We start from the raw sequence: 18,445 nt of genomic DNA on the forward strand, positions 1-18,445 counted from the left end.
TTCGAAGTGAGGGAAACAGGAAACCCAGAGGTGCCCCTGTAGTTTGGGGAAGGCCTTAGGAGGTCACTTGGAAATGCTGCTGGCTGTGGGGGAGGGGGGCAGATGGGCTGTGCAGGCTTGTCCTTTGCATGCATGTTCTTGTGTGTGGAAACCCAACTCGGAGCCATCTCCTGATGTGTAAGCATTTCGCAGACAAACCTTGAGCTAAGCAATGCCTTTGTTCCTAAGGAAATATTTGTCTTAAGCGATGTACATATCCTATGGATTTCCGCTGGACTCTGGCTTCAGGTCGGTTCCCCCAATAGGCTCAGAAACGACTTGAACAAAACAGTATGTTTTCCCCCTACCTTGTTCTCCTCATCTATGTTAAGGAAATGATATAGTTGCCTGGAATACTGCCTTTCTTCAAGATTCATGTCAATCAGTTTTTGGCCCCGGAGGACTCACCTGCTGCCAATGTGACCTCAAGGCATGTCGTGGGGGAGGGGCCTGGTGCCATTCCCTGAGACAGTGCCTTTCTTTCCTGAGCTGACTGCTAGTGCCTGTAGAATATCTGGCTAGAGCCCAGCAGGGCGTACACCCCGCCTCAAGTCTAAGTCAGCAGCTTTCTCTATCTCTTTCATACTTTAATAACAGTTGATGGCACAAAAGCTCTGAGCGATCAAATCATATCGAATCTTCATTTCAGATTGAAGATGCATTCCATGGGATTGCCATCCTGTCTTTCCATCGTTATGGAATATCTGTCCATGTATTCAGGACAGTTTTCAGCCAGGGTGTATAAGTTCCAGCGTGCCAGTCTTGTCATCGTCAGTACATCCATGGCAAAGTGTTGTATTCATGTTGACATTATTGAAAGGGAATTTTTTAAATTTCCTTTTCAGATTATTATCTGCTAATATATACAGATAAAACTGTGTAATCATTCGTTTTTATCAGTTTGGACAGCTTGAGAGTTGTCTTTAATTTCTTTCCTTTCTTATGCTTTAAGAGTTTCCGGGCACATACATGTACTGCCTCACCCCTAATCTCAGTCATGTGTGCAAAGAACTTCTGTCCTTTTATTTGTTTATTTATTTGTTGCAACATTGAATTCGTTTGGACTATGCTGGCTTCTCTGCTGCAAGATGGAAGTCGCTAGGACCTCTGGACTGCAGTCTGCCATCTCTTACTGACCTCTTGTTGACCTCTGCAGAATCCTGGTTGGTGGGAGCTTGTTAGTTCCTTGTTCCTTTACCAGGACCTCCTGTGGTAAGTGGTTTCTCTTCTCTGTTGCCTGGTAAGGGTGGATGGTCATTGGCATCCCAAAGCTAGCTAGAAGTCAGTGATTTAGGCAGGCTTGCGCATAGATATGGGAGAAGGCAATGGCACCCCACTCCAGGACTCTTGCGTGGAAAATCCCACGGACAGAGGAGCCTGGTAGGCTGCAGTCCATGGGGTCGCTAAGAGTCGGACACCACTGAGCGACTTCACGTTCACTTTTCACTTTCATGCATGGGAGGAGGAAATGGCCACCCACTCCAGTGTTCTTGCCTAGAGAACCCCAGGAACTGCGGGGCCTGGTGGGCTGCCGTCTACGGGGTCGCACAGAGTCGGACACGACTGAAACGACTTAGCAGCAGCAGCGGCGGCGGCAGCAGCAGCAGAAGCAGTGCATCGATATCAAAAAGGTTGAGAACAGTCAGGTAGGATCACATATGTCACCGTGAAACACTACTTCTCCACGTAGCCAAAGCTAACCAAAGATTTCTGTCCTAGGTCAACCTAGAAGAGATCACTTACGAGGTAAAGAAACTGAAACTCCATTAGCAAAGGCAGTTCAACCTCTCAAGAAAACTCGTGCTAGGCACAGAACTCTTTCCTGGGGGTCCACTTTCCCTACAACCTCCTTATCCCATTCTGTACCCATTCCTTTGCTTCTCCCATCCTGAAACTGCCACATGGAAGACCGAACTACTTCGTTTTCCTTCCTCAAGTGCCATTGCATTGCACATACCTTCGTGTAATAACAAGTCATACATTTCCCTTCAGCAACCAAGAACTGACTTTTATACTGGCATTCGCTATAGCGCGCGCCCCCCTTCCCCCCCACCGCCAAGAACAGTACAGAACAAAACAAAACAATTGCTTTCTTACATTTAACATGTCAGGATGTTGCCAGACACTATTCATGGAGAGTCAAAAATCTCTTTTTTTTCTGTGTAAAAGGGAGGTCCTTTCAAGTCGTGAATGTTTCAGAACTTTCATTTCTTTGGACATGACCTAGCTATTGAATACACTGTCGTTACTTAGTTTAGCACAAGGATCGGAACTCGGGGACCAAAAACACCTGGAGAAACGTTTGTCAGATCAGTTCAGTTCAGTTCAGTTGCTCAGTCGTGTCTGACTCTTTGGGACCCCGTGGCCTGCAGGACGCCAGGCTTCCGTGTCCGTCACCAACTCCAGGGGCTTGCTCAAACTCATGTCCATCGAGTCAGTGATGCCATCTAACCATCTGATCCTCTGTCGTCCCCTTCTCCTCTGCCTTCAATCAAGACTATGAGAGGCAGATATTTTAGAGTATAGTTATTGTTAAGGGTTTGTCTAAAAGCTCATATCACATTTACATTTTTTACTTTTGTTGTTGTCGTTTCCAGGTACTTTCTTGCTGACGAACGAGCTTGTGACGGGTATAACAATAGAGCAATTTTGACCTCAAAAGAAACCTAGGCACTATGAACAGGTTGTGCTTAATGTTGTTGACTCTTAGACATGTCTAGAGTGGAGGAGCAAAACCAAAAATACTAGATATTTCGTATTGACTAGTTCCCAGCTCACGGGACTCTGACTTCCATTTAGGTCAATGTTTTCTTGTATTCCCAGGAGTTTGATTTGGAAGGGCTGCCTTGTCTTGAGACCATTGAAATCAGAACTCAGAACTTGAGCAATATTATCAAAAACCACAAGGCTCACACTGACACATACCTAAATCCAGAGAGACAGACAAGACATCTTCCAGTTTTCCGCCTGAGATTTAAAATATTTCTTTGAGCCGGTCTCCTGGGGAGTGGGGGATGGGGGTGGCGGTGGGGGTGGCAGCGAGGCAGGCTTGGGTAACAAGCTAATTGTTGGTCATTGCATATGCAAAGAACCAGGTTTCCGGGTTCCAAGGAAAAAAGTTTCCTTGGTAACCAACTTTGTCTGGTTCTATAGACTCTCATGGCCCTCCTAGGTCAGGTCACCTTGCCTTTCTGTAGTCCTCGTTTGATCCCTAAATCATAGACAGCTTGGATCGTCCCTGTGGGGTGGATGTATTGTCCTCGTGTTTGAACTGGCGGCAGTAGCCAGAGCCTCTCCTGGAACCTGGAGTGGGCGCGGGGCTCACCGGGAGCCCCCGGTGAAGGTGGGCAGCGTGCCGGGACAGGTGTGGGTCGAACCCTGGCGGCGCGGGTCGGGGTTCCGGTCGGGAGGGGGTGGGGGGCGGTCTCAGTTGTGCGCTCGGGGGTCCTCGCTGCGGCTGGGAAGGCACCGGGAGCGCGGCAGGGGCGGGGCGAACCCGGGCGGCGCGGGGCAGGGGTCGGCTCCTGGCGGGGGTGGGGCAGGGCTTCCCAGTTGTGCTCTCGGAGGTGGCCACTGCGGCTGGAAATGCCCCGGGAGCGCACCCTGGGCGGGGTAAACCCGGGCTTCGCGGGTCGAGATTCCGATGGCTGTGGGTGGGGGTTTGGTCCCAGTTGTGCTCCCGGGGGTCTCCACTGCGGCTAGGAAGCCTCAGGGAAAGCGGCAGGGGCGGGGCGGACCCGGGCGGCGCGGGGCGGGGTCCGGTCTCGGCTGGGGTCGGCTCCTGGCGGGGGTGGGGGAGGGCTTCCCAGTTGTGCTCTCGGGGGTCGCCATTGCGGCTGGGCACGCCCATTTCGTGCGCTCCTGGGTCCCCAAGGATCGGCATCCAGTGGGCGCAGCGGAGGGGTGCGGACCACGGGTCAGGGCACTGGGACTGCGTGGAGCAGGGAACCACGTATTCCGCCCTCTGTTGGCACATTCTCGGAGCTCCCCCACCTGGCGGTCGCAGAAAGGCCTCGCCTTTGGGGTCAAGGCCTTTACCGCTCCACCCCTCTGCTGAAAAATCTCCGAGTCTGCGCGGGTTTCCCAAGCAGCCTAGTGTCCGCTGGAAGTCCAAGGGACAGAACCCTGAATCTTGGCTGGCTGGCCCAGCCCTGCTTCTGGCACTTTGTAGGCCAGCGGGCCCTGGAGCACCTGCTGGGATGGGAAAGGGAAGGGTCCACGAATTGCACCCTAGAAACTTAGTAGGGTGCATGGATTTCCAACCCTGGTGGCCGCCCAGGCAGCAAAGAAGGGGGGAGGGTACCTTGCTGCACTTTCATGTCAGAATCTGTGGCTGTCCTGCTGCGTGGGCCTTTTCATGGGGACCCTGTGGAAGAAAAGTTTGGTGTTTTGGAACTGAATAATTAGAACGTGTAAAAAGTTTAAATTATGTGGTGGTGTAATTAAAACAAAACCAAGCTACAAGTGTTTTTCCAATGGAGTTCCTAATATTGAAGGCCTTTTTCCTTCCACTGTGGCATTTATCAAGAAGTGTGCGGGATTTTTTTTTTTTTTTAAGGAAAGTGTTTGAAGTGAGGGAAACAGGAAACCCAGAGGTGCCCCTGTAGTTTGGGGAAGGCCTAAGGAGGTCACTTGGAAATGCTGCTTGCTGTGGGGTGGGGCAGATTGGCTGTGCAGGCTTGTCCTTTGCATGCATGTTCTTGTGTGTGGAAACCCAGCTCGAGCCATCTCCTGATGTGTAAGCATTTCGCAGACAAACCTTGAGCTAAGCAATGCTTTTTTTTTCCTGAGGAAATGTTTGTCTTAAGTGATATAAATATCCTATGTATTTCCGCTAGACTCTGGCTTCAGGTCGGTTCCCCCAAAAGGCTCAGAAGCAACTTGAAAAAAACAGTATGTTTTCCTCCTAGCTTGTTCTCCTTATCTATATTAAGGAAATGATATATTTGCCTTGAATACTGCCTTTCTTCAAGATTCAGGTCTATCAAATTTTGGCCCGGGATGACTCACCTGCTGCCAATGTTATCTCAAGGCATATCGTGGGGGAGGGGCCTGCTGCAATTACCTGAGACAGTGCCTTTCTTTCCTTAGCTGACTGCTAGTGCCTGTAGAATACCTGGCTAGAACCCAGCAGGGTGTACATCCAGCCTCAAGACTAAGTCAGCAGCTTTCTCTATCTCTTTTATACTTTAATAACAATTGATGACACAAAAGCTCTGAGCGATCAAACCATATCGAATATTTATTTCAGATTGAAGATGCATTCCATGTGATTGCCATCTTAAGTCTTTCCATCATTATGGAATATCTGTCCATGTATTCAGGATAGTTTTCAGCCAGGGTGTATAATTTCCAGTGTGCCAGTCTTGTCATCATCGTTAATACATGGCAAAGTGTTGTATTCATGTGGACATTATTGAAAGGGAATTTTTTAAAATTCCTTTTCAGATTATTATCTGCTAATGTATACAGAGAAAACTGTGTAATCATTCGCTTTTATCAGTTTGGACAGCTTGATAGTTTCTTTCATTTCTTTCCTTTCTCATATTTAAGATTTTCCAGGCACATACATGTACTACCTCACCCCTAAACTCAGTCATGTGCTCAAAGACTTCTGTCCTTATTTTTTGCAACATTGAATTCGTTTGGACTATGCTGGGTCTCTGCTGCAAGATGGAAGTCGCTAGGACCTCTGGACTGCAGTCTGCCATCTCTTACTGACCTCTTGTTGACCTCTGCAGAATCCTGCTTGGAGGGAGCTTGTTAGTTCCTTGTTGCTTACCAGGACCTCCTGTGGTAAGTGTTTTCTCTTCTCTGTTGCCTGGTAAGGGTGGATGGTCATTGGCATCCCAAAGCTAGCTAGAAGTCAATTATTTAGGCAGGCTTGTGCATAGATATGGGAGAAGGCAATGGCACCCCACTCCAGTACTCTTGCGTGGAAAATCCCACGGACAGAGGAGCCTGGTAGGCTGCAGTCCATGGGGTCGCCAAGAGTCGGACACCACTGAGCGACTTCACGTTCATTTTCACTTTCATGCATGGGAGGAGGAAATGGCAACCCACTCCAGTGTTCTTGCCTAGAGAAACCCAGGGACTGCGGGACCTGGTGGGCTGCCGTCTACGAGGTCGCACAGAGTCGGACACGACTGAAACGAATTAGCAGCGGCTGCGGCGGCGGCAGCAGCAGCAGTAGCAGAAGCAGTGCATCGATATCAAAAGGGTTGCGAACAGTCAGGTAGGATCACATATGTCACCGTGAAACACTACTTCTCCACTTAGCCAAAGCTAACCAAAGATTTCTGTTCTAGGTCAACCTAGAAGACATCACTTAAGAGGTAAAGAAACTGAAACTCCATTAGCAAAGGCAGTTCCACATCTCAAGAAAACTTCTGCTAGGCACAGAACCCTTTTCTGGGGGTCCACTTTCGCTACAACCTCCTTATCCCATTCTGTACCCATTCCTTTGTTTCTCCCATCCTGAAACTTCCACCTGTAAGACAGAACTACTTCGTTTTCCTTCCTCAAGTGTCAATGCATTCCACATACCTTCTTATAAAAACAAGTCATACATTTCACTTCAGCAACCAAGAACTGACTTTTATATTGGCGTTCGATATAGCGCACTCCCTTCCCCCACCCCCAAGAATAGAACAAAACAAAACAAAACAATTGCTTTCTTACATTTAACATGTCAGGATGGTGCCAGACAAGATTCATGGAGAGTCAAAAATCTCTTTTGTTTCTGTGTAAAAGGGAGGTCCTTTCAGAACTTTCATTACTTTGGAAATGACCTAGCTATGAAATACACTGTCGTCACTTAGTTTAGCCCAAGGATAGAAACTCGGGGAACCAAAACACCTGGAGAAACGTTTTTCAGTTCAGTTCAGTTCAGTTGCTCAGACGTGTCTGACTCTTTGGGACCCGGTGGCCTGCAGGATGCCAGGCTTCCGAGTCCCTCAGCAACTCCAGGGGCTTGCTCAAACTCATGTCCATCGAGTCAGTGAAGCCATCCAAACATCTAATCCTATGTCGTCCCCTTCTCCTCTGCCTTCAATCAAGACTATGAGAGGCAGATATTTTGGAGTATAATTATTGTTAAGGGTTTGTCTAAAAGCTCATATCACATTTACATTTTTTACTTTTGTTGTTGTCGTTTCCAGGTACTTTCTTGCTGACAGGCTTGTGAGAGATATGACAATAGAGCAATTTTTACCTCAAAGGAAACCTAGGCACTATGAACATGTTGTGCTTAATGTTGTTGACTCTTAGACATATCTATAGTGGAGGAGCAAAACCAAAAATACTAGATATTTCATATTGACTAGTTCCCAGTTCACGGGACTCGGACGTTCATTTAGGTCAATGTTTTCTTGTATTTCCAGCAGTTAGATTTGGAAGGGCTGCCTTGTCTTGAGACCATTGAAATCAGAACTCAGAACTTGAGCAATATTATCAAAAACCACAAGGCTCACACTGACACATACCTAAATCCAGAGAGACAGACAAGACATCTTCCAGTTTTCTGCCTGAGATTTAAAATATTTCTTTGAGCCGGTCTCCTGGGGAGTGGGGGATGGGGGTGGCGGTGGGGGTGGCAGCGAGGCAGGCTTGGGTAACAAGCTAATTGTTGGTCATTGCATATGCAAAGAACCAGGTTTCCAGGTTCCAAGGAAAAAAGTTTCCTTGGTAACCAACTTTGTCTGGTTCTATAGACTCTCATGGCCCTCCTAGGTCAGGTCACCTTGCCTTTCTGTAGTCCTCGTTTGATCCCTAAATCATAGACAGCTTGGATCGTCCCTGTGGGGTTGATGTATTGTCCTCGTGTTTGAACTGGCGGCAGTAGCCAGAGCCTCTCCTGGAACCTGGAGTGGGCGCGGGGCTCACCGGGAGCCCCCGGTGAAGGTGGGCAGCGTGCCGGGACAGGTGTGGGTCGAACCCTGGCGGCGCGGGTCGGGGTTCCGGTCGGGAGGGGGTGGGGGGCGGTCTCAGTTGTGCGCTCGGGGGTCCTCACTGCGGCTGGGAAGGCACCGGGAGCGCGGCAGGGGCGGGGCGAACCCGGGCGGCGCGGGGCAGGGGTCGGCTCCTGGCGGGGGTGGGGCAGGGCTTCCCAGTTGTGCTCTCGGAGGTGGCCACTGCGGCTGGAAATGCCCCGGGAGCGCACCCTGGGCGGGGTAAACCCGGGCTTCGCGGGTCGAGATTCCGATGACTGTGGGTGGGGGTTTGGTCCCAGTTGTGCTCCCGGTGGTCGCCACTGCGGCTAGGAAGCCTCAGGGAGAGCGGCAGGGGCGGGGCGAACCCGGGCGGCGCGGGGCGGGGTCCGGTCTCGGCTGGGGTCGGCTCCTGGCGGGGGTGGGGGAGGGCTTCCCAGTTGTGCTCTCGGGGGTCGCCATTGCGGCTGGGCACGCCCATTTCGTGCGCTCCTGGGTCCCCAAGGATCGGCATCCAGTGGGCGCAGCGGAGGGGTGCGGACCACGGGTCAGGGCACTGGGACTGCGTGGAGCAGGGAACCACGTATTCCGCCCTCTGTTGGCACATTCTCGGAGCTCCCCCACCTGGCGGTCGCAGAAAGGCCTCGCCTTTGGGGTCAAGGCCTTTACCGCTCCACCCCTCTGCTGAAAAATCTCCGAGCCTGCGCGGGTTTCCCAAGCAGCCTAGGGTCCGCTGGAAGTCCAAGGGACAGAACCCTGAATCTTGGCTGGCTGGCCCAGCCCTGCTTCTGGCACTTTGTAGGCCAGCGGGCCCTGGAGCACCTGCTGGGATGGGAAAGGGAAGGGTCCACGAATTGCACCCTAGAAACTTAGTAGGGTGCATGGATTTCAAACCCTGGTGGCCGCCCAGGCAGCAAAGAAGGGGGGAGGGCATCTTGCTGCCCTTTCATGGCCGAATCTGTGGCTGTCCTGCTGTGTGGGCCTTTTCAAGGGGACCTTGTGCAATAAAAGTTTGGTATTTTGGAACTGAATGATTAGAACTTGTAACAAGTTTAAATTATGTGGTGGTGTAATTCAACACAAAACAAAACCAAACCAAGCTCCAAGTGTTTGGCACAGGGAGGTTTAAATATTGAAGGCCTGTTTTCCTTCCACTGTGGCATTCTATCAAGAAGTGTGCGGGATTTTTTTTTTTTTAAAGAAAAGTGTTCGAAGTGAGGGAAACAGGAAACCCAGAGGTGCCCCTGTAGTTTGGGGAAGGCCTTAGGAGGTCACTTGGAAATGCTGCTGGCTGTGGGGGAGGGGGGCAGATGGGCTGTGCAGGCTTGTCCTTTGCATGCATGTTCTTGTGTGTGGAAACCCAACTCGGAGCCATCTCCTGATGTGTAAGCATTTCGCAGACAAACCTTGAGCTAAGCAATGCCTTTGTTCCTAAGGAAATGTTTGTCTTAAGCGATGTACATATCCTATGGATTTCCGCTGGACTCTGGCTTCAGGTCGGTTCCCCCAATAGGCTCAGAAACGACTTGAACAAAACAGTATGTTTTCCCCCTACCTTGTTCTCCTCATCTATGTTAAGGAAATGATATAGTTGCCTGGAATACTGCCTTTCTTCAAGATTCATGTCAATCAGTTTTTGGCCCCGGAGGACTCACCTGCGGCCAATGTGACCTCAAGGCATGTCGTGGGGGAGGGGCCTGGTGCCATTCCCTGAGACAGTGCCTTTCTTTCCTGAGCTGACTGCTAGTGCCTGTAGAATATCTGGCTAGAGCCCAGCAGGGCGTACACCCCGCCTCAAGTCTAAGTCAGCAGCTTTCTCTATCTCTTTTATACTTTAATAACAGTTGATGGCACAAAAGCTCTGAGCGATCAACTCATATCGAATCTTCATTTCAGATTGAAGATGCATTCCATGGGATTGCCATCCTAAGTCTTTCCATCGTTATGGAATATCTGTCCATGTATTCAGGATAGTTTTCAGCCAGGGTGTATAAGTTCCAGCGTGCCGGTCTTGTCATCGTCATTACATCCATGGCAAAGTGTGGTATTCATGTTGACATTATTGAAAGGGAATTTTTTTAATTTCCTTTTCAGATTATTATCTGCTAATGTATACAGAGAAAACTGTGTAATCATTCGTTTTTATCAGTTTGGACAGCTTGATAGTTGTCTTTAATTTCTTTCCTTTCTTATACTTTAGGATTTTCCGGGCACATACATGTACTGCCTCACCCCTAATCTCAGTCATGTGTGCAAAGAACTTCTGTCCTTTTATTTGTTTATTGATTTGTTGCAACATTGAATTCGTTTGGACTATGCTGGGTCTCTGCTGCAAGATGGAAGTCGCTAGGACCTCTGGACTGCAGTCTGCCATCTCTTACTGACCTCTTGTTGACCTCTGTAGAATCCTGGTTGGTGGGAGCTTGTTAGTTCCTTGTTCCTTACCAGGACCTCCTGTGGTAAGATGACTCATGCAGGTCTTTTCTCTTCTATTTTGCCTGGAAGGTTGGGTGGTCACTGGTTCAGTTAACAGAGTGTCTTTTGGTTCTCTGGAATAAGGTCCTTCACACGGTCAATGTATAAAATTGTAAAAGTCAATATTTGAAATAATGTATATTCCTATTTGGTAATTTTGCTTTTTTGTTGTGTGTTAGAACTCATCACCAGACCAAAAGTCATGGAGAGCTTTTGTTGTTTTCTCAAATTGTATAGTTTTTTAAATGGAATTCTGGTGTTAGTTGCAAAGTTTGTGCTTCTGTTCATTTCGTTTTTTTTAATAAACAGTTATTTATTTCTAGTTGATTGATCACTGCTTTACAATATCGGTTTGATTTGTCATACATCCACGCGAACGAACCATAGACGTACTTGTGTCCCCTCGCTCTGGAAACTCCCTCCCACATCCCATCCATCCCCACCTCTCTAGGTTATTACAGAGCCCCAGTTTGAGTTCCCTGAGTCCTAACAGCAAATCCCACTGGTTGTCTACTTACAAATGTTGGTGTACATGCATCCATGTTGCTCTCTCCATTCCCCACCCTGGTCCGTAAGTCTGTCCTCTATGTCTGCATCTCCGGTGCTGCTATGTGAACAGATTCGTCAGACCCATCCTTCTCGATTCCATGTTTTCCTCTTTCTGACTGACTTGCCTGTTTAATACGCTCTCGGTTCATCCCCTTCCTTAGAGCGGACTCAAATATGTTCCTTTTTATGGCTGCATTCCATCCAGGCTCTGACTGTTCCTTAGCCGTGTTTTGAGGAGGGTCATGGAGCCATTGTGCTCCATTTCAGTTTGGGCTTCCAGTCTGAGTGCTCACAGCAGAGCTGCTTGTGAGTGAGCCCTCTGAGGTCTGTGAGCATGGGGCTGCCCACTCTTCCCTGGTGGGAGCTCTGTCTCCTCAGGACCCTCAGGACTCGGGCTCTGGGGTTATGGGGCTGCATCCCAGCTGAGAGGAGAGGGGTTGCCTCAGTGCCCGCCAGCAGGGAGACGCTGCAAGAGGGGAAAATGAGGACGAAGTAGATGTTTCCTGTGTCCAGCTGAGCGCTGACCGGAGGTCCATCTCAGAGCACTCGGGGGGTGGGGGTGGGGGTGGGGAGAGCTCCATGTACAAATGGCAGGTTTTCAGTTCGATTTCTGTTCGATGGCCTAGAGGATGACCTTCGCAGATGTTCTTCTGAGTAGTTGGCCAGTTTTCCTGTCCCTGTTTCTTCAGAAGAGTGTCCTTTCCTCTTGGCTCATTCGTTTGATTTTCATGAACTGACCATGTCCATGTGGGTTCACTCCTGGGCTCTCTCTTCTTTCCTGGAGTCCCTGTGTCTGTGTTCCTGCCAGTTCCTCACTGTGGTGGTTACTACAGGGCCGTGCTGTAGTTTGAAGTCGGAGAGGAAGATATCTCCAGCAGTGATCTTCTTTCTCAGAGTCTTCTTGGCCCTTTAAGGTCCTGTTCAATATTAGCAGCCTACTAGTAGGAGTATTTCTGTTTCTGTGAAAAGGCCATTGAATATCATTTTGTGATGGCAGTCAGTGTATTTGTTGATGGCTTTGTTTGAAATGGGCATTTGAATTCCTCTTGTTCCAGTGTTTGAGCGTGGTGTCGTTTTCTGTTTATTTGTGTTTTCTTTGGTTTCTTTATCAGTGCTTTCTAGTTTTCTGACTACTGGTCTTTTATGTCCTTGATTAAGTTTGTTGCTAGATGTTTTATTCTTTTGGGTGCAATTATAAGTGAGATTTTCTTAATGTTTGTTTCTGTTTGTTATTAGTTTATAGAAATGCAAGTGATTTTTATGTATTGATTGGGATTGTAAGTTGTAGTAGTTTCTATGATTGTAAATTGATCGAAAATTATTCAACTTTACTGAATGTAGTCTAACAACTTTTTGTGAAGTTATGGGGAACATTTTATTTGCAAAATCTGTTTGTTCTGCAGACCCAAGGCACAGTGGTTACTAATAGACTTCCCACAGTACTTCTTCATTCCATGTGGACTCCTACAAGGACAGTGGAGCATCACAGCTTCCCTTGAACTTCGCCTGGGTAAGTCTGAACTCTATAGAAAATTTTCTGCCTGTCTAATTCGATTTTCTTTTATGGTATCGACTTGTTTGTTTTGAAACATAATTTCCTTTCTGGGTAAAATGTACAGAAAACTCCTAGCAAAGGGAAAAAGTGCTCGCATTTGCCACATCATCTAAATCACTCTATGTGTTTTATTCAAAGTGGGTGCATTCTCCTGCAGAACCTCCACATAATCTCCAAAATCAGGACATCATTTGATTTCTGCACTATAATGTAATCCACAGCCCCACTTCCCTTTCAGCAGTTGTTCAATTGTATGAATATATCTTTTCTTCCCACCCCACCCCCCTTTTTTTTTAGGAATGCTATGGAGATGTACGTTGATTTGGACAAACTTGATGGACTTAGAGCAGACGGTGAATATGGGATCTGTGTGGCCTTTTCTATATGGATATTTTTCGCTAAAGATGGTTTTAATGTTTATTCATGTTATAAAATGTGTGAATCCTGCATTCTTTTTTTTTCTCCATAGTAATTAAAAACAAATAACATGCCATTTACCATTTAGCTATTTGTAAGCATACAGTGTTGTAGTATGAACTCCCTTTCCTTGTTTTGCACACCGGTTTATTATGTGTACCTCATGCGTGCTTTGAAGAAACTCAGGAAACTGAGTCAGTGACTGAAATGGCCCAAGATATCACGTTAGATACCATCTTCATCTAAAACCAAACCAGGGGCTTCCTGGTGGTCCAGTAGCTAAGACTGGACACTCCCAAAGAAGGTGACCCAGGTTCAATCCCTTTTCCGAGAACTAGATCTCCCATGCCACAACGCAGAGTTGCATCCTTTACCTAAATATCTGGCTGGCTTCAATGAAGGTCGATCTGGTGCAGCCAAATACAAAAAAAAAAAAAATCAATATTAATAAAAATAAAACCAAAGGAAAGGAAGGATATGGTCGTTCTACAGATTTACATCTTAGGTTTTCCTATTGATTTAAAAAAAAAAAAGAGTTTCACAAGACTGTCATCCTTCTATCTGGTCGAGGATTCCTTTGAAATGAGATTTCTCTTGTAAATGTGACTCACAGAAGAGCCGTCTTGAACTTGGGTGTGAGAGATGAGCATGTGTCCTCTTAAGAAAAAGAAAGTTAATTAGGTCCAACTAATTTTCATGCTGAAGTGGTATATTTTGGGGTAGCATTTGCTTCCCTTCACTTTGGATGTATCCCAATTTGCTTACACAGTCATCGCCCGAAGACATCCTGATATTTGAAAGTCTTTAGCTCTTAGAAGTAGAGCTGTGTGTAATTGTGTGATACTTTTTGTCTGGACACTTTTTCAAAGCTGTTTAGTAAGTGCTAGGCGTGTAGTGTTCAGGTCACAGGTGAGCCTTGTTTAGCTGTGGAAAAATCCAGCTAAGTTTCTCTGGCACGTGGGATCTTCCTGGGTAAGGGATCGAACTCGAGTGTCTTGCATCATCACGCAGATTCTTTACCACTGAGCCACCAGAGAAGCCCCGCGCCCCCTTCCCCTTTTTGAGCTTACTGGATCTAATAGGTGTGCAGTGCTACTTCACTGCTGTTTTACCTTGTAATTTCCTAATGACATATGATTTTGAGTATTTTTGATATGCTGATTTACTATCTGTATCTTTCATTTGACCAGGAGTTCAGATTTACACACTTTTAATGATGTTGTTTGTTCCAGATATTTTGGTATATTTGGAGTACGATCCTTTATCATATATGTATTTTGTCAATACATTTTTCTGTGGCTTGCATTTAAGTTGTGTGAAAAAGGTTTTTCACAGTTTAAATTTATAATGTTTTAAAGTTCATGTTATAATTTTTATGTCCGTTTTTGGATAGACTTTAGTGTGGTTTTTTTTTATTATTAAATTTCATAAGCAGAACTAAGGTACTGTAGATACAGTTTTAAGCAAAGCTGAGGTACCATAGATACAATTTTGCCTTTTGTCTGTTGAGACGTTTGAGTGAGGTTGGTATACATTGTAAAATTATATCTACATTCATTTGACTGGATATGACTTCCAATTATTTGTATAATCGGTTTTGGAGATGTCATGAGAAGTCAGTTTCCCCAAGGGAAACTGGGCGGGTTCTGTGAAACATGAACTGTCTTCGATCCCTGGGAATCCCTTTCTGTTCTTCTGGCTTTGGACTTGACTTGTTTGGATATTTCATACTAGTGGAATCACGGAACGTTTCTCCTATTTTGGTTTATTTCACTTAATATAATGACCATAAGGTTCGTCCACATTGTGGCATTGTCAGAATTACCGACTTTGAAGGGCTGAATCAGATTCCATTGTGTGTCTACCACAGTTTGTTTATGGAACTGGCTGTCCATGGACACTTAGATTGCCTCTGTTTGTTGGCCAGTGTGAATCACGCTGTTGTGACTATGACTGCAGAAATATGCATTTTTTTTTCAGCCCCCTTTTCCAAACCTTTTGGGTACATAGCATGAATTAGAATTGAAATATCTGTTTGTTCCATGTGTTAGTTTTGGAGTAATTTCTGTAGTGTCTTGCGCAGTGGCAGAACCATTTCAGTTTATCTTTTTGTATGGTAGAATACTGTTCAAGCTTTTGAATATACCCTGTGATGCATATTCATTCACCCACCGATGGACACTTGAATGGGTTCTACCTTTGGGCTATTGTGAATAAGGTCGCTATGAATATTTGTGTACCAGTTTTTGTTTGAAGTATTAACAACTACATAGTACTACGTATGAAAGAAACCACAAGGACCTACTCTATAGTTTCAGAAACTGTATTGAATATCCTATGATACATATAATGGAACAGAATCTCCAAAGGAATATATGAAAAAGACACAATACCCTGATAATTATTGTGCCAACACTGTGTATTTCTACACACCACTAAAATATTCACATTCGTAAGTATATTTCACTGCTTGGTTGTATAAAAATAGAGAAGTCGAACAGAGAAGAAATAAACTTCCTGTCATTGCTCATCATCATTTATGCACTACTACTACCTGTAACACGCGTTGTATAAATAAGTGCTGGACTAGGAACTTACATTCGTGTAAACCAAGAGATGGTGAAGGGGTAAGGAAGTACAACTTACTGAATTCCTTAACGAAGGATTATGGAACTCTATGCACATGAAGTGAATGAAAGTCAAACGGTTTAGTTTAGCCACATTCTTCCTAGAGTGATGAGCTTCCACCCCACCCAATGTTAGCTCACAATTAAATCCTGCAGCCATCTGGCCTCAGTGTGTGCTTCCTGCCATCCAGAACGCAAAAGTGAGGAAGTCCTGACAAAATCGTTGCTATTTTTCTTTTTTGGATTCGTATTTTATCGCAGGGCTTGGGGAAAAGAGGGCCTAGCCTGTTTTCAGAGTTGCATCCCAAGGCTTGCTCTGGCGTGTTACCTATGTTGACAAACTGCTGATCCTGTTCAACAAAGGACAGTGATCTGCACGTCAGTATCTGTTGCTTGAGCTGGAATAGTAGGCATCCCTTCAAGTGCAGTCCTTCATGCTGAGGCAGGTCTACCTGAAGCAGTAGCATAAGATGAACACATTGATCATAGAGACATCGCATCCCATGAATTTGTAAGAATTTTTCAGGTATACCGATCATCATTGGAGGAACTGACTTGTCCCAGTAATAACTGGAGTATCCAGCATAACAACAGTTCCTTGACTAAATAATATGCTTATGGTACTTCTTCCAGCGTTCTTTCTCCTACCTCGGTCATGAACAGGAGAAGCTGATGGCAGTGGTTCTTGAAATGTGTATCGATTCCTTGGCAGCACGGTCAGTAAATACTCTGCCTACCAGCGCAGGATATGGAAGTGATGTGGGTTTGATCCCTGGGTCGGGAAGATAACAATTCATACACTCATTTTATGTGAACAAGTTTTATACTCATGAGTGTTTTTCTTCTGTATACAGAATATATAGGTGAACTATAAAGAAAGCTGAGCACAGAAGAATGGATGCTTTCGAACTGTGGTGTTGGAGAAAACTCTTGAGAGTCCCTTGGGTTTCAAGGAAATCCAACCAGTCCATCCTAAAGGAAATCCGTTCTGGGTGTTCATCGGAAGGACTGATGGTGAAGCTGAAACTCCAGTTTTTGGAGAGCTGACTCATTTGAAAAGACCCTGATGTTGGGAAAGATTGAAGACAGGAGGAGAAGGGGACGACAGCAGATCAGCGACCCAATGGTCATGAGTTTGGGTAAACTCTGGGAGTTGGTGATGGACAGGGAGGTCTGGCATGCTGCGGTTCAATGGGGGTCGCAAAGAGTCAGACACGACCGAGCGACTGAACTGAACTGAACAGGAAAACAAATGCTGTTCAAGGACACTGAAAGAACCCTGATGTTGAAAAGCAGATCTGTATTGTGAGCAATGCTTAGAAATCCATGAGTTGACACATAGTATTACGCCTATCATCCTTGTAGTTCCCTCAGTGAAATATGTTGCGAAAAGCTCTTCCTTTGTGGTATAGATTCATGAAGAAGCTAAATAGCATGAATCCTTTACGTTGACAACTGTGAATTTAAATCTCCTGTGAATCCTATGTGACAACCACACATACCAACATGATTTATTAGTATTCTATCAATATTTTTAGTCCTACTGTATTTCAACTAAAAATGTCACTATACAATGGTACATGAAGTCAAGACATAAAATCAGGGCAAATACAAAATATTCCATCCTTTGAGAAACGGAGCGAAAAAATATTGTGCTTTGACTATTGCATTTTTATGTAGTAGATCCTTAAGTATTTTATTCACCACACCCAACTGAATGGTCCACAAATGCTTCAGAGAGGAAAGGATTATTTCTCTTTAATAATGAGGAGTTCAACTGCTCTCAAAGCAAATACCAGACAGTAATCACCATGCAGGACAAAGTTGATTATTCATATTTAGATTACTCATTCGTTAGCTTGCCAAAGGTTCTAGATCTGTTACCACATTTTTTTTTACATAATATCCGCATGTGAAAGTGAAAGTGGCTCAGTGGTGCCTGACTCTTTGTGACCCCATGGACTATACAGTCCATGGCATTCTCTAGGCCAGAATACTGGAGTGGTAGCTTGTACCTTCTCCAGGGAATCTTCCAGACCCTGGAATGAAACTGGAGTCTCCTGCATTCAGAAAAATCATGTCCCTTGAATTTCTAGTTTACTGTATAGGACCACGGCAATGTGATTACATAAAATTGCTTAGTTTCCTTTACGTTTCTCTTGTTTGATATAGATAGCAGCCTTTGGTTCTATCACTAGCATTGCAAGTAAAAAGAAAAAAAACATAATTAGAGCTCCAATAGTATTTTTACTGTTAACGATAAGTATAGCATAATGTGCGACCTAGCAACAGCTAGTGAGCCTAGGACTGTCTGGAACATTCTTGGATCCTGCAGGAAAACACCCTGTGTGCGCCCCTCGATACCGGGCCTAGAGACCAAAATGTACATGAAAGGAAATAGTGGAGCTGAGCAGAGTAATGCGCCCAAACATGTCTGACAGAGTGCCGCAGCCTGCTCCTTCATGGGCAATGCCACTATAACCTAGGAATGTCATTACATGGTTCACAGATGGCATGCAAGATGCTCGGCCCTGACACTGAGCTCAGCCCTGACTCTGAGTTTCGGTCCTCTGAGCAGATCTGGACGTCTCCCATTGTAGAAGCTAACCTGTTCCTTCCAAATACACGCTTGCAAACACACACCAGTTGGCTGACTCTCCTTCTACAGGGAGGCTTCGTTTACCCGCATTCGGTGAACTTCGCTTCCCAGCTGACGGACAAACCACTTATTGTAAGTATTTTCTCAGGGACAGTTTCCCCGGGGCTGGGGCTGAGATAAGGGACCCAAACTCATAGGGAAAGGCAAAACCACATCCACATGTCTTTGCTCTGTAGGAGAGCTCTAGTGTACATAA

At 46.0% G+C, this 18,445-nt stretch overlaps 1 protein-coding gene across 27 annotated transcripts in view; it reads left to right on the forward strand.

The window, feature by feature from the left end:
* Positions 1 to 18,230, forward strand: part of LOC129641115 (uncharacterized) — a 94,605-nt gene extending 76,375 nt beyond the window's left edge. For 9 of the 27 annotated variants that reach the window (XR_008709076.1, XR_008709075.1, XR_008709078.1 and 6 more), the window contains 4 exons: positions 5,781 to 5,835; positions 6,085 to 6,274; positions 12,395 to 12,501; positions 12,844 to 12,995. Coding sequence is in view for 6 of the 27 variants with exons in the window: in XM_055565897.1 (XP_055421872.1) it covers positions 5,781 to 5,835; positions 6,085 to 6,274; positions 12,395 to 12,501; positions 12,844 to 12,899; positions 16,224 to 16,349; positions 16,445 to 16,453 (543 nt within the window). In the remaining 21 variants the exon portion in view is untranslated. Of the gene's footprint in view, positions 1 to 1,195; positions 1,252 to 5,780; positions 5,836 to 6,084; positions 6,275 to 12,394; positions 12,502 to 12,843; positions 12,996 to 16,223; positions 16,350 to 16,444 lie in introns of those variants that run through there. The other 18 variants (XR_008709081.1, XR_008709083.1, XR_008709084.1 and 15 more) reach the window with 13 other exon arrangements.
* Positions 18,231 to 18,445: the final 215 nt, after the last annotated feature.

This window comes from Bubalus kerabau, unplaced genomic scaffold, assembly GCF_029407905.1.
Source record: "Bubalus kerabau isolate K-KA32 ecotype Philippines breed swamp buffalo unplaced genomic scaffold, PCC_UOA_SB_1v2 scaffold_72, whole genome shotgun sequence".
Taxonomy (NCBI): Eukaryota; Metazoa; Chordata; class Mammalia; order Artiodactyla; family Bovidae; genus Bubalus; species Bubalus kerabau.